Here is a 12,846-nt window from a genome sequence, read left to right on the forward strand (position 1 = left end):
AAAGAAGTGAGCAGTGAAGCGTAAAGAATTCATAAAATTGTCACAGAAGGTAGAATACTTTACCACTACACTATTTTGTACAATTAGAATAGAGCAAAAAGATTGGCAGGACCTAGGTCCAAAAGTCAGGTCAATAGTCCATGGCCAATGGACCAGAGCACTGAAAACCTCCTCCTACCTACAAGCATCTCCTACTAATCTGAAAAACAAAGCCAGCAGGTAGAAGAAGGTTCAAAGATCACATTTTATCAAAACATTAAATTAGTAATGTAATCAAATCCAAATCAAGTCGGTGGAGAAGCAGACGACGCAGCATAGCATGATCTCTACCCAGACGACGCAGCATAGCACGATCTCTACCCAGACGACGTGATATAGCATGATTTCTACCCAGACGACGTGATATAGCATGATTTCTACCCAGACGATGCAGCATAGCATGATCTCTGCCCAGACGACGCAGCATAGCATGATCTCTGCCCAGATGACGCAGCATAGCACAATCTCTACCCAGACGACGTGATATAGCATGATTTCTACCCAGACGATGCAGCATAGCATAATCTCTACCCAAAAGATGCGGCATAGCATAATCTCTACCCAGACGATGCAGCATAGCATGATCTCTGCCCAGATGACGCGGCATAGCATGATCTCTACCCAGACGACGAGGCATAGCATGATCTCTACCCAAACAAGCAGCATAGCATGATATCTACCCAGATGAGGCGGCATAGCATGATCTCTACCCAGATTATGCATATAAGCCCAGCCTTAATATATCAGGACACAGATGTGTCAGCCTTGAGGTTGCCAATTGTTTGACACACTTCACAAACATCTTTGCCTATGTACCCTAATCCACACACAAGTCTACTTATAACACACATCTTTTCACCTTCAGCACTATTTTTCTATCAAATTTGTCAGCATCTGCTTTGCTGATTCAAGGCCTTTATGTTCTTCTCCACTCTTCAAAGGCCATCTTTATCTACGCCTAACATAGAACAACACAGCTGTCATTCTGCAAGTCATTCTGCCCCTCCAGCCACTATTCAGTCACGTTCGCTCATTCAGTATTTGGTCAGTTTTTTACCTCAGTATTTGTAAGCCAAAACCAGGAGTGGGTGATAAATACAGAAGAAGTGGTAACGTGTTTCTGTTATACTTTTCCTCTAACTGTTTCACTCCTGATTTTGGCTTACAAATACTGAGGTAAAATACGGACCAAATACTGTCCTTATAATGAATGAGGTTTCCTGGGAGAAAACCTTTTCCAACAGATAATACATTTGCAGTAGTTTACCCTGCATTCTGAGAGTTTAGACATTTCTGCCAACTCCAAGAAAAGAACAAGACTTTTTAATTTAATCCTTAATTACAGAGGACAAGGAAACATTTTAAATGTTTGTATTTAAGGAAAAAAAAACAGTTACTGAAGGAAATATTCTTTTAGAACATTCCATGGGGAGCAGTGAAAATTACTGTGTATTGTTTCTGATCTACTTTCCAGCAGTAAAAATAGCAAGAATTCCAGCACACACAAAGCTAAGAGGATCATAAGTTAGCACACGTGACCAGTGGTAGATAGTTCCCCTTTCTATAGAAGCCCGATAAGTTTTCCTTAGAAGTCCATGAATGGTTATTACCTTTGCCAAGCCAGATCCTCCTCTAAAAAAATATTGCGACTAGACTTTCTTCCTCCCACTGGAGTACGAGGTTCCCCAGGGTCCAAAACAGACAAAGAGCAGGAGTCGGAGAGTGAATTCAAGTCTTCTCCAAATGTATGGCCATCAGTGGAATGTGCATAGTTTATGGCAATCTTGCAGCAGTAGGTACAAGCCCGTAAATCACCTGAACGTACAGAAAATCAGTATTTCACAAAAAAAAACTTATACTAGCAAAATGGCACATTACAGCTTTTGTTCTGCAAAGACAACTATAGTACTAACGTACCGTATATTTAAAGGGATCCTCCTGACAGATTCAACCCTCCTAAGTCTTCTCAATAGGCATGTGGATCAAAGAAAGGTGAATAAAATGACTCCTAGATTTCTCTGATCCAATGTCTTATTCCAGAAAAATACATTTGTTTCTCCTGTTTGTAAATGAGCTGTTATTTGAAATGAAAAGGGGAAGTTCCCAACGTGAGACATGTAGATCAGGAGAGCACTGTCAGTCATTACATGTCTCACACTGGTATCAGTCACAGGGGTGGAGAATGTTTAGTCACCGGGCGTAGAGAGGCGTCTGTAACCAAGCCCCTGGCCCTGACTGATACTGGTTCTGCAACCGAATGCTAATATGCAGATTAACCCCATATCTACAGGTTAACACAGTTTATTTTCTGTTGGCAGGTTCCTTTTAACATCTCATTTATATTTAAGAAAAACGAGTATTCCTCTGTAATAAGATCTTGGATCTCAGATATCAAGGTATCATCTTATTCAGCTTCCTATGACCTACATGTCCATATAGCCTATGGCTTAGGAGGGTTGATCCTACTGACAGATTTTATTTAAAGAAAAAGACAGGAAAAAAGCAGCTTACAAATTATAATGAGAACTAAGGTTCAAAGAAGAAATTTGCTAAGAGACTTCTGTGGGGCTGGGGAGCCATGCAGCCATCAGTACATGTGGCTCCTAGCCTCCCAACCCTCTCATGCACCACATGCTCTGACCCGTCTGACTCGCCTACTGCGCTGATCTCTATGTAACACAGGTGTAGGCCTACTGTAACCACTACAAAGGGAATCATCCATGGCTGTTACTTGCGTGCAATTACCTCAATGTGGAAGGTTGTGGAGATGTGGCCATAATAAATGGTGAGGTTGCCGTGAGGTAAACGTCTGAATACTGACTACAGTATGTGCTTCTACAGGACCACAACTGAGGGTCCTGGGAGACGGCCACCTGTTACATGTTCTTGGTTGAGTGTTGTACAGCCGCCTGACTACCTATGAAAGCTCCTCACAAGAATAGTGTAATGGTATTTTTATGGACAGATTAACTTGATGCTTACTGTGCTTACTATGCTAATATGATTATTGCCAATTTCCTATTATGCCAGACCTATATCATCTTTTACTGGCATTTAGTGGGCCCTTTCAGCAGATTTTCTTGCTTTTTCAGTCCATTTTGCTAGGCAGCTATTTGGTAACTCATGCCTACCTGTATATCCCATGAATTTGCCTGGAATTTCCTGGTTGCAGCAACGGCTGCAGAAAATCTGGCCACAAAGTCGGCAGTGGTGCCTCCGCCGGAAAGTGGTGAATTTTTCATTGCAGTCGTAGCACTCCTTACATTGGCTATCAGGCATCCAGTACTGCTTCAAGTCACTGTCCTGGAGAAGAAAGTGACACTTGTCATATCCCCATGTGTTCACTCACCATGGAGTCAGCGCTTTGTGGGATAACACCACGTTACCTGACTCTTTCCTTCCATAATCTCCTTCAGACGCTTGACCACGGTGCTCAGACTGCGCAGCTGCACAGCCGTGCGCGGATCATGGCCCGGGGGAGGCTCCGGCTTTCTTCTGGTTTCTAAAACAAAATCACGGCTAATAAAGCTGTGACTAATAGTGACCACATATTCATGTTCATGAAGGAGAGAGCGGTTTTTCAGAGCTGTCAAATATATTTACATGTGTGACTAAATGGTATGCAACTTTTAGTTGGGTTATCACATAAATTATAATTAGGCTGTGTGCACATGTTGGGTTTTTGCTGCGTTTTTTTTTATTCAATGCAGATGTCAAAAAATCTGAAGGGTTTCCTGATGCCAACAAAGTGAATGGGAATCCTGAGGTCTCATGCACACACTGCTTATTTGGAGCAGATATAAATCTGCAGAAAAATCTGCACCAAAATCGCAACAAAAATACATGTTTATGCTGCTGTATTTTCCCTGGCAACAGATGCACAAATAATGCAGAAATGTCTGCACCAAATACTTAACGTGTCCTTACTTTGCACACTACTTTGACAACTAACATTGTACAAGACTTTAAAGAACGCTGATCTGTCATGTATGAACATTACAGCATGTGACAGGTGGTGGCTGTGAGGGACCCCATACACTTAAAGGGCTAGCCCGGCCTCAGGCTACAAGTCTGCAGTCACAATATAATTGCAGACTTGTGAATCCTCACACCGAGGCACTGCGCTCTGTAAAGATTTTTCAGTGCCAGGGGTGGGTGATCATCTGATCACAAGTATATGATTTGCATACTTCCGGCCGCATTCCGCCTAAGCTATGTCCAGCCTCGCTCAATACACTTGTAGTCGGCACATGACCACACGTATGCAAATCACATTCTTGCCATAACATGTCTGCAGCTCCTGTGGCACCAGTAACAGAGAATCCTCACAGTGTGCGATAACGGTAATTAGTTCTTACCGGTAATTGTATTTCCAGGAATCCACCTGACAGCACCATTGGAGGACGTCCTTCTTAAGGTACCTTCACATTAAGCGACGCTGCAGCGATAGCGACAACGATGCCGATCGCTGCAGCGTCGCTGTTTGATCGCTGGAGAGCTGTCACACAGACCGCTCTCCAGCGACCAACGATGCCGAGGTCCCCGGGTAACCAGGGTAAACATCGGGTTACTAAGCGCAGGGCCGCGCTTAGTAACCCGATGTTTACCCTGGTTACCAGCGTAAAATGTAAAAAAACAAACAGTACATACTTACATTCGCGTCCCCCGGCGTCCGCTTCCTGCACTGACTGAGCGCCGGCCCTAACAGCAGAGCGGTTACGTCACCGCTGTGCTGTACTTTCACTTTACGGCGCTCAGTCAGTGTGGGAAGCGGACGCCGGGGGACGCGAAGGTGAGTATGTACTGTTTGTTTTTTTACATTTTACACTGGTAACCAGGGTAAACATCGGGTTACTAAGTGCGGCCCTGCGCTTAGTAACCCGATGTTTACCCTGGTTACCAGTGTAAAACATCGCTGGTATCGTTGCTTTTGGTGTCAAACACGACGATACACGCCGATCTGACGACCAAATAAAGTTCTGAACTTTGTTCAACGACCAGCGATATCACAGCAGGATCCTGATCGCTGCTGCGTGTCAAACTAAACGATATCGCTAGCCAGGACGCTGCAACGTCACGGATCGCTAGCGATATCGTTTAGTGTGAAGGTACCTTAACCCTCAGTAGGACAGGAACCACAAGCAGTTAAAAGGACCCTCCCCACTCCACCCACCAGTGATTTTCTAAGTACCACATCTGGATGGATGCAAAAAGAGAGTTTATTTACAATTACACATCAATGTTACATCACATTAGTCAGTAGTATAAGCTTGCAGTGGGAGGGAACTAGTAGTGCTGTCAGGTGGATTCCTGGAAATACAATTACCGGTAAGAACTAATTACCGTTTTCCAGTCCACCACCTGACAGCACCATTGGAGAAATACCAAAGGATGTTTAACTAGGGTGGGACTACTGCATGTAAAACTTTTCTACCAAAAGCTAACTGGTCTGATACGACATCTAATTTATAGTGTCTAGCAAAGGTAGAAAAACTAGTCCAAGTCGCCGCCCTACAGATTTGCTCAGCTGAGGCACCCCCCTTCTCTGCCCATGATGTAGAAATAGCTCGTGTTGAGTGGGCCCTAAGAGTATCCAGGGGATCTTTCCCTTGGTCTGTATATGCTAGGCTAATCATGTTTTTAATCCACCTAGCAATGGTTGATTTTGCTGCTTTACAACCCCTATTTGGACCACCGTATTGTATAAATAAGTTAGTGTCCTGTCTCCAGCTTTCTGTCGCCCCCAGGTATTTTAGAACAGTCTCCCTAACGTCAAGGTTATGGTAGACCCCCTCTTTTGCGTTTTTAGGGTGTTGGCAGAAAGAAGGAAGGATTATCTCCTGATTTATATTGGTAGAGGATACAACCTTGGGGAGGAAAGCTGGGTTAGGTTTGAAGACTATTCTGTCGTCAAAGATTTGAAGATATGGATTCTGGATAGAAAGAGCCTGCATCTCCCCCAGCCTTTTAGCCGATGTGATGGCAATTAGGAAGGCAGTCTTAAAGGAGAGATTGGCTATGTCCATATCTTCCGACAGTAAGTAAGGGGTTTTACACAAAGTGTTAAGGACCAGGTTTAGGTCCCAAGGAGGAGTTGATTTCCTCACAAGTGGCCTCATTCTCTGCGTGGCCCTAGAAAATCTCGCTATCCAGGGATGGGAGGCTAGTGATGTATCAAAAAAGACACTAAGTGCTGCAATCTGTTCTTTTAGAGTACTAGGCCGAAGGCCCTTGTCAAATCCGAGTTGCAGGAAGTCGAGGATTCTGGGAATATCTGGTTTCGAAGTATCCACAGGACCTTCTCCCAGAAAGGAACAATACCGCTTCCAGATCTTGTTGTATATCGCCGAAGTCACCGGCTTTCTGCTTGCTTGGAGTGTGGTAATGACATCTTCTGACAGGCCTCTGGATCTTAGGGTTTGCCGTTCAGGATCCAAGCAGATAGGCGAAGAGAGTCTGGATTCTTGTGGAACACCGGACCCTGAAGTAGAAGGTACTGTCTGTTCGGTAGTAAGACTGGTTCCTCTGTTGACATCTTGGATAGTAGAGAAAACCAGCTTCTTTTCAACCAAAAAGGAACCACCAGGATTACGGTTGCTCTCTCGTCTCGTATTTTCCTGAGTGTCTTCGGTATCAGAGGAAGAGGTGGAAATGCGTACAGGAGACCTTCTCCCCAATACTGAGACAAGGCGTCTACTCCTGTGGCTCCATCTAGAGGATTCAGAGAGAAAAATGCTCTGATCTTTGTGTTCGACCAGTTGGCAAAGAGGTCCACCTGAGGTGTTCCCCATTTCTGGCATAGACTGCTTTATACTTCCGGGTTCAGTTCCCATTCTCCAGGATGTACCGACTTTCGGCTCAGGAAATCTGCTACCTGATTCTTGGCGCCTTCCAGGTGAACTGCCGAGATGGATTTGACAGATCTTTCTGCCCACCTGAAAATCTGGTCTGCTAAGTGTTGCAGTGGTGGATGTCTCAGACCTCCCTGGTGTCTCAGAAATGCCACTGCTGTGACATTGTCGGAAAGTATTCTCACGTGTCTGCCTCGGACCAATGACTGGGCCTGGCACAACACTTTCCAGATCGCATACAGCTCCCTGAAATTTAACTATCTTGCGGCAATCTGAGGAGTCCATTCTCCCTGGTAGTATGTTCTTCCTATATGACCGCCCCATCCATATTGACTGGCGTCTGTGGTAACCGTAACACAGGGATCGAGTATCCATGGAACTCCCTCTCTCAGGTTTCCCGGTGTGGTCCACCAGGTTAGGGATCTCTTTACAGACGGAGACACAACCATCTTCCTGTCTAGGGAACTCTGTTTCCTGTTTCAGGATCCTAGGACTTCTGTTTGTAACTCCCGCGAGTGGAATTGGCTCCATTTCACACAGGGTGTGCATGCTGTCATGAAGCCGAGTATCCTCATTGCCTCTCTTATGGAGGGGGTACTTCTTCTGAACTGATGAATGTGCCTGATCAAGGCCTCTTGCCTGTCTTCTAGTAAAAAAGATGTTCTTAGATTGGAATCCAACATCACCCCCAAAAATTTTATTCTGGAATTTGGGACCAGGCAGGACTTCTTCCAGTTCACAATCCACCCCAGCTCCTCTAGGATGGAAAGAGTGAAAGTGCAGTCTATTTTGAGGAGTTTCTGTGATTTCGCCATTATCATGAAGTCGTCCAGATATGGTACTATGGTCACATTCTGGTTTCTTAGATAGGCCACAACTTCTGACATCAGTTTGGTAAAAATCCTGGGTGCTGAAGCAAGCCCGAAGGGGAGACATTTGAACTGGAAGTGATGTACTATCCCCTTGTTCATTATGGCAAATCTCAGGAATTTTTGGTAGGAGATGTGTATCGGGACATGATAGTATGCGTTGCTTAGGTCTAGGGTACACATTACCATGTCCTTGTCTATCAGAGGCGTCGTGGACTTTATGGATTCCATCCTGAATCTTTTGTACCGGACCCATTTGTTTAATGGTTTTAAATTTATGATCGTCCGTGAGTCCCCGGATGGTTTCTTTATTGAAAACAAATGGGAATAATGGCCTTTGCCTCTTTCTAAGATGGGAACTGGAACAATCGCCTCTAAATCCAACAGCTCCTGGATGTTTGTCCACATGGAGGAGTCGGAGAGTGGGCAGGGTCGGGTTACTACAAATCTTTCTGGGGGACTGCTGGAGAACTCTAATTTGTATCCCTGCTCAATCACCTGTAGAATCCAAGGATTCTGGGACACCTTCTGCCAACCCCCTAGAAATTTCTGTAATCAACCTCCCACCTTGATGTCATTTATTTGACTTTGGTGTACCTGCACTTGGGAAGATGGAGTCTCTACCCTTTCCACCCTTGGGATAAGACCACCTCCCAGTCTTCCCTTTCCCCCTGTAGTCTGTCCTCTGACTAGGTCGGGACCTACGTAAGGGCTGATACTTTTTGGTATTCTCCTCAGGGAATCCCTTCTTTTTATCTGAGGCTTTTTCGAAGATATCGTCTAGAATAGGCCCAAATACTTTATTCCCTGAGAATGGGATTCCACACAATTTATTTTTTGACTGGAGATCCCCCAACCAGGTTTTTAGCCATATGGCTCTTCTGGCCGCGTTAGACAAAGATTCGCTTCTAGCCGCGAAATGTACAGATTCGGCAGAAGCGTCCGCCATAAAGCCTGTTGCGAGTTTGAGCAACGGCAGGGATTTAAGGATAACCTCTCTGGAAGTCTTGGCTTTGAGATGATCCTCTAAATCGTCAATCCATAAATGCATTGACCGGGCTACGGATGTTGCCGCTATATTGGCCCGTATTATTGCTGCGGAGGACTCCCAAGTTCTCCTTAGCAAACCGTCCGCTTTACGATCCATAGGATCCTTTAATGCGGAAGAGTCCTCAAATGGGATTGAGGTCTTCTTCGCCACTTTGCTAGTGGAACATCGATCTTGGGAACTTCATCCCACACTTTAATGTCCTCTGGATTGTAGGGCAGACGAAGTCTAAAATCCCTGGGAATCACCAGTTTCTTCTCCGCTTCCTGCCACTCTTCCAGGATCATGGAACGGATGTGGTTGTTGACGGGGAAGACTTTTGTCACCTGGGCATGTAATCCGCCAAACATCTCGTCCTGGATTGAGGTCTCCTCTGGCGTATCCTGTAGCTGCATGGTGTTAAACACAGCATAAAGAAGCTCATCTGTGTCTGCTGCAGAGAAGAGATATCTCTTCCCTCTGCCCAAAGATCCGTCTCTTTCTTCCTGGTCAGAATCCTCCGAAACCTCACCCTTGGAAGAGGGGCTAGACTCCCTTGGCCTCTTCTGTGAAGTCTGCGGTTCTGACTGAGTTGTCTGGGAAAGATTCAAGCTTGAGATAGAAGCCTGAACCTCCTGTCGAATCATGGTCCTCATACTAGATAGTAGCGTTGTCTGCTCATCACCCACAATTTTGGATGTGCACGATTTGCACAATGGTTTCCGCCAATTTTCTGGGAAACTTAGTGGCACATATCAGGCATTTATTTTTCCCCGATTTTTTCCTTTCGGCTGTGGGGATGGGAGGCTCAGCCTAGGATAAATAGAGATATGTGTGGGGTATGTAAGTAGGGAAGCAGGGGGAGGGGTGAGCTTTGTGGTATGGCTTTTACATAGCCCACTCACGTGCCCCTGAAGCTGGTCAGTCCCTTCAGGTCTGGCAGTCTCCTCCATAGTGCAGATAACAACCTGAACGTATAGCCGAGTGCTCCTTTGTCAGGATGGCCGGCGGCATACAGACCCCCCTAGTGAGTTTATATAGGTTTTACCTGGTTGATCCTGCCCTCCTTACCGCCGCTGCGGTGACTGCGCTGTGCCCCTCACCGAGGCCGGCGCTGCTGCCGGCGCCATCCTCCACGCTGGCCGCGACCGGAAGTGACGCGGCCGTCGCGACCGGAAGTGACGCGGCCGCTGGACCCGGAAGCGGCCGCCTGGAAGCGGTCACTGGAGAAGCTGCGGCTGCATGCTGGAGTCGGCCGCTGCTGGAAGCGGTCGCCGCACTCACCCCCCGGCAGACAGGCACCCGGACCGAGAGCCCCCACTAGAAGGAAGCGGACCCGACCCCAGGAGCAGCGCTACACTGGGGAGGCTGAGGGACCCCCCATAGGAGGTATCAGCCGCAGATATCTTGCGGCGGGGAAGGGAAAGGCTGGGCCCCCCGATCCCCACCATCTGCACAGCACCGTCGGAGGACATGCTTGCCGTTCCTATCCGCAGTGGGACAGGAAAAACACTGGTGGGTGGAGTGGGGAGGGTCCTTTTAACTGCTTCTGGTTCCTGTCCCACTGAGGGTAAGAAGGACGTCCTCCAATGGTGCTGTCAGGTGGTGGACTGGAAGTAAGTATTTACAAGCCTGTAGTCACAGAGAGGGACTGCAGACTTATAGCCTAATGCCAGACAAGGCCTTGAAGTCAGCCAAGCTTCACAATATACACTGCTCAAAAACATAAAGGGAACACTTAAACAACAGAATAGAACTCCAAGTAAATCAAACTTCTGTGAAATCAAACTGTCCACTTAGGAAGCAACACTGTTTGACAATCAATTTCACATGCTGTTGTGCAAATGGAATAGACAACAGATGGAAATTATTGGCAATTAGCAAGACACACTCAATAAAGGAGTGGTTCAGCAGGTGGGGACCACAGACCACATCTCAGTACCAATGATTTCTGACTGATGTTTTGGTCACTTTTGAATGTTTGTTACGCTTTCACACTCGTGGTAGCATGACTCTACAACCCACACAAGTGGCTTAAGTAGTTCAGCTCATCCTAGGTGCTACTAGGACACAGGCCAGTACACCAGGAAATGTGGAGGTGGCCGAAGGAGGGCAACAACCCAGCAGCAGGATTGCTACCTCAGCCTTTGTGCAAGGAGAAACAGGAGGAGCACTGCCAGAGCCCTGCAAAATGACGTCCAGCAGGCCATAAATGTGCATGTGTCTGCTCAAATGGTTAGAAACCGACTCCATGAGGATGGTCTGAGTGCTCGACGTCCACAGATGGGGGTTGTGCTCACAGCCCAACACCATGCAGGACGCTTGGCATTTGCCACAGAACACCAGGATTGGCAAATTCGCAACTGGCACCCTGTGCTCTTCACAGATGAAAGCAGGTTCACACAGAGCACATGTGACAGACGTGACAGAGTCAAGAGAAGCCATGGAGAGCTATCTGCTGCCTGCAACATTCTTCAGCATGACCAGTTTGGCAGTCGGTCAGTAATGGTGTGGGGTGGCATTTCTTTGTAGGTCCGCACAGCCCTCCATGTGCTCGCCAGAGGTAGCCTGGCTGCCATTAGGTACCGAGAGGAGATCCTCAGACCCCTTGAGAGACCATATGCTGGTGCGGTTGGCCCTACATTCCTCCTAATGTAGGACAATGCCAGACCTCATGTGGCTGCAGTGTGTCAGCAGTTCCTGCAAGAAGAAGGCATTGAAGCTAAGGACTAGCCCACCCGTTCCCCAGACTTGAATCCGATTGAACACATCTGGGACATCATGTCTCGCACCATCCACCAAAATCACGTTGCACCACAGACTGTCCAGGAGTTGGCGGATGCTTTAGACCAAGTCTGGGAGGAGATCCCTCAGGAGACCATCCGCCGCCTCATCAGGAGTATGCCCAGGTGTTGTAGGGAGATCATACAGGCACTTGGAGGCCACACACACTAATGAGCATCATTTCCTTGTCTTGAGGCATTTCCACTGAAGTTGGATCAGCCTGTAACTTCATTTTCCACTTTGATTTTGAGCATCATTCCAACTCCAGACCTCTGTGGGATATTAGTTGTGATTTACGTTGATCATTTTTAGGTTTTATTGTTCTTGACACATTCCACTATGTAATGAATAAAGATTTACAACTGGAATATTTCATTAAGTGATATCTAGGATGTGGGATTTTAGTGTTCCCTATATTTTTTGAGCAGTGTGTATATGCAGGTTGAGGCATGATGTCTCCCGACTCTTCCCCGATAGATGATGTTGGGGGAAAAGGATCTGAGGCTGCTGAGTTTCACCAGTCAATCATTTTGTTCTCCCTGGAAATAAGCCATCTCCAGAGGTGTCTGGGAGCTGCTCTTATAGAGAATACAGTCTGAGCAAAGCACTCATTTGTATGGGGGAGTAAGTAGAAAGCTATTGAATGTTTATGAGAGTCTTAAGGGGATAATCCACACACCCCAAACACAGAATTCACATTCAACACTTTTTAGCGTTTTGTAAGCCAGATTGCTTATACATAGCTATTGATCCTGTGTGCTGTCTGCACATCTGGTTCTGCTGCATCTTGTACTTCCACCTCTGCCGGTCCATCTCCCATCCTGCATAACTAGCTTTGTCTTCACTGATCCGTCTACAGTCTGGTTGTATTGCTCGACTGCATCAATACATCTTGTCCGTGCTGCTCCATGGCTTAGAGAAACCACCTCACAAGGAGAGCCCCAACACAACACATTCTAACAGAGATCTGTGTTGTGCTGTTCCTGTGTTATTCCTCCTAGAAATTTATGAATAGCTGAATGGCAATAGTTTGGAGTGTGTCACTACACATTATGGCATTGCCCAATGAGCGCTGACAGGATCAGATATCTCTGACTGGCAATATGGTAACACTCGATTGTCATTTTATTGATAACTATTCAAGGATAACAGAAAAATGGTATATCAGCTCTAAGGAAAAATGTTCCACATGAGATGCAAGTGTTTACTGAAACAGACATGTTAGAAGTGGTGACACGTCCCCTTTAAGAAAAACAAATTATAAACTCAAACTATG

At 46.3% G+C, this 12,846-nt stretch overlaps 1 protein-coding gene across 3 annotated transcripts in view; it reads right to left on the minus strand.

The window, feature by feature from the left end:
- The window catches only part of PIKFYVE (phosphoinositide kinase, FYVE-type zinc finger containing), a 450,712-nt gene that overhangs the window by 371,556 nt on the left and 66,310 nt on the right, over positions 1–12,846 (minus strand). For all 3 annotated transcript variants that reach the window (XM_077275690.1, XM_077275691.1, XM_077275692.1), the window contains 3 exons: positions 3,426–3,541; positions 3,171–3,342; positions 1,650–1,854 (listed from right to left, as the gene is read on the minus strand). In XM_077275690.1, the coding sequence (XP_077131805.1) occupies positions 1,650–1,854; positions 3,171–3,342; positions 3,426–3,541 (493 nt within the window). The remainder of the gene's footprint in view (positions 1–1,649; positions 1,855–3,170; positions 3,343–3,425; positions 3,542–12,846) is intronic.

The sequence above is a fragment of the Ranitomeya variabilis genome, chromosome 7 (genome assembly GCF_051348905.1).
Source record: "Ranitomeya variabilis isolate aRanVar5 chromosome 7, aRanVar5.hap1, whole genome shotgun sequence".
Classification (NCBI taxonomy): Eukaryota; Metazoa; Chordata; class Amphibia; order Anura; family Dendrobatidae; genus Ranitomeya; species Ranitomeya variabilis.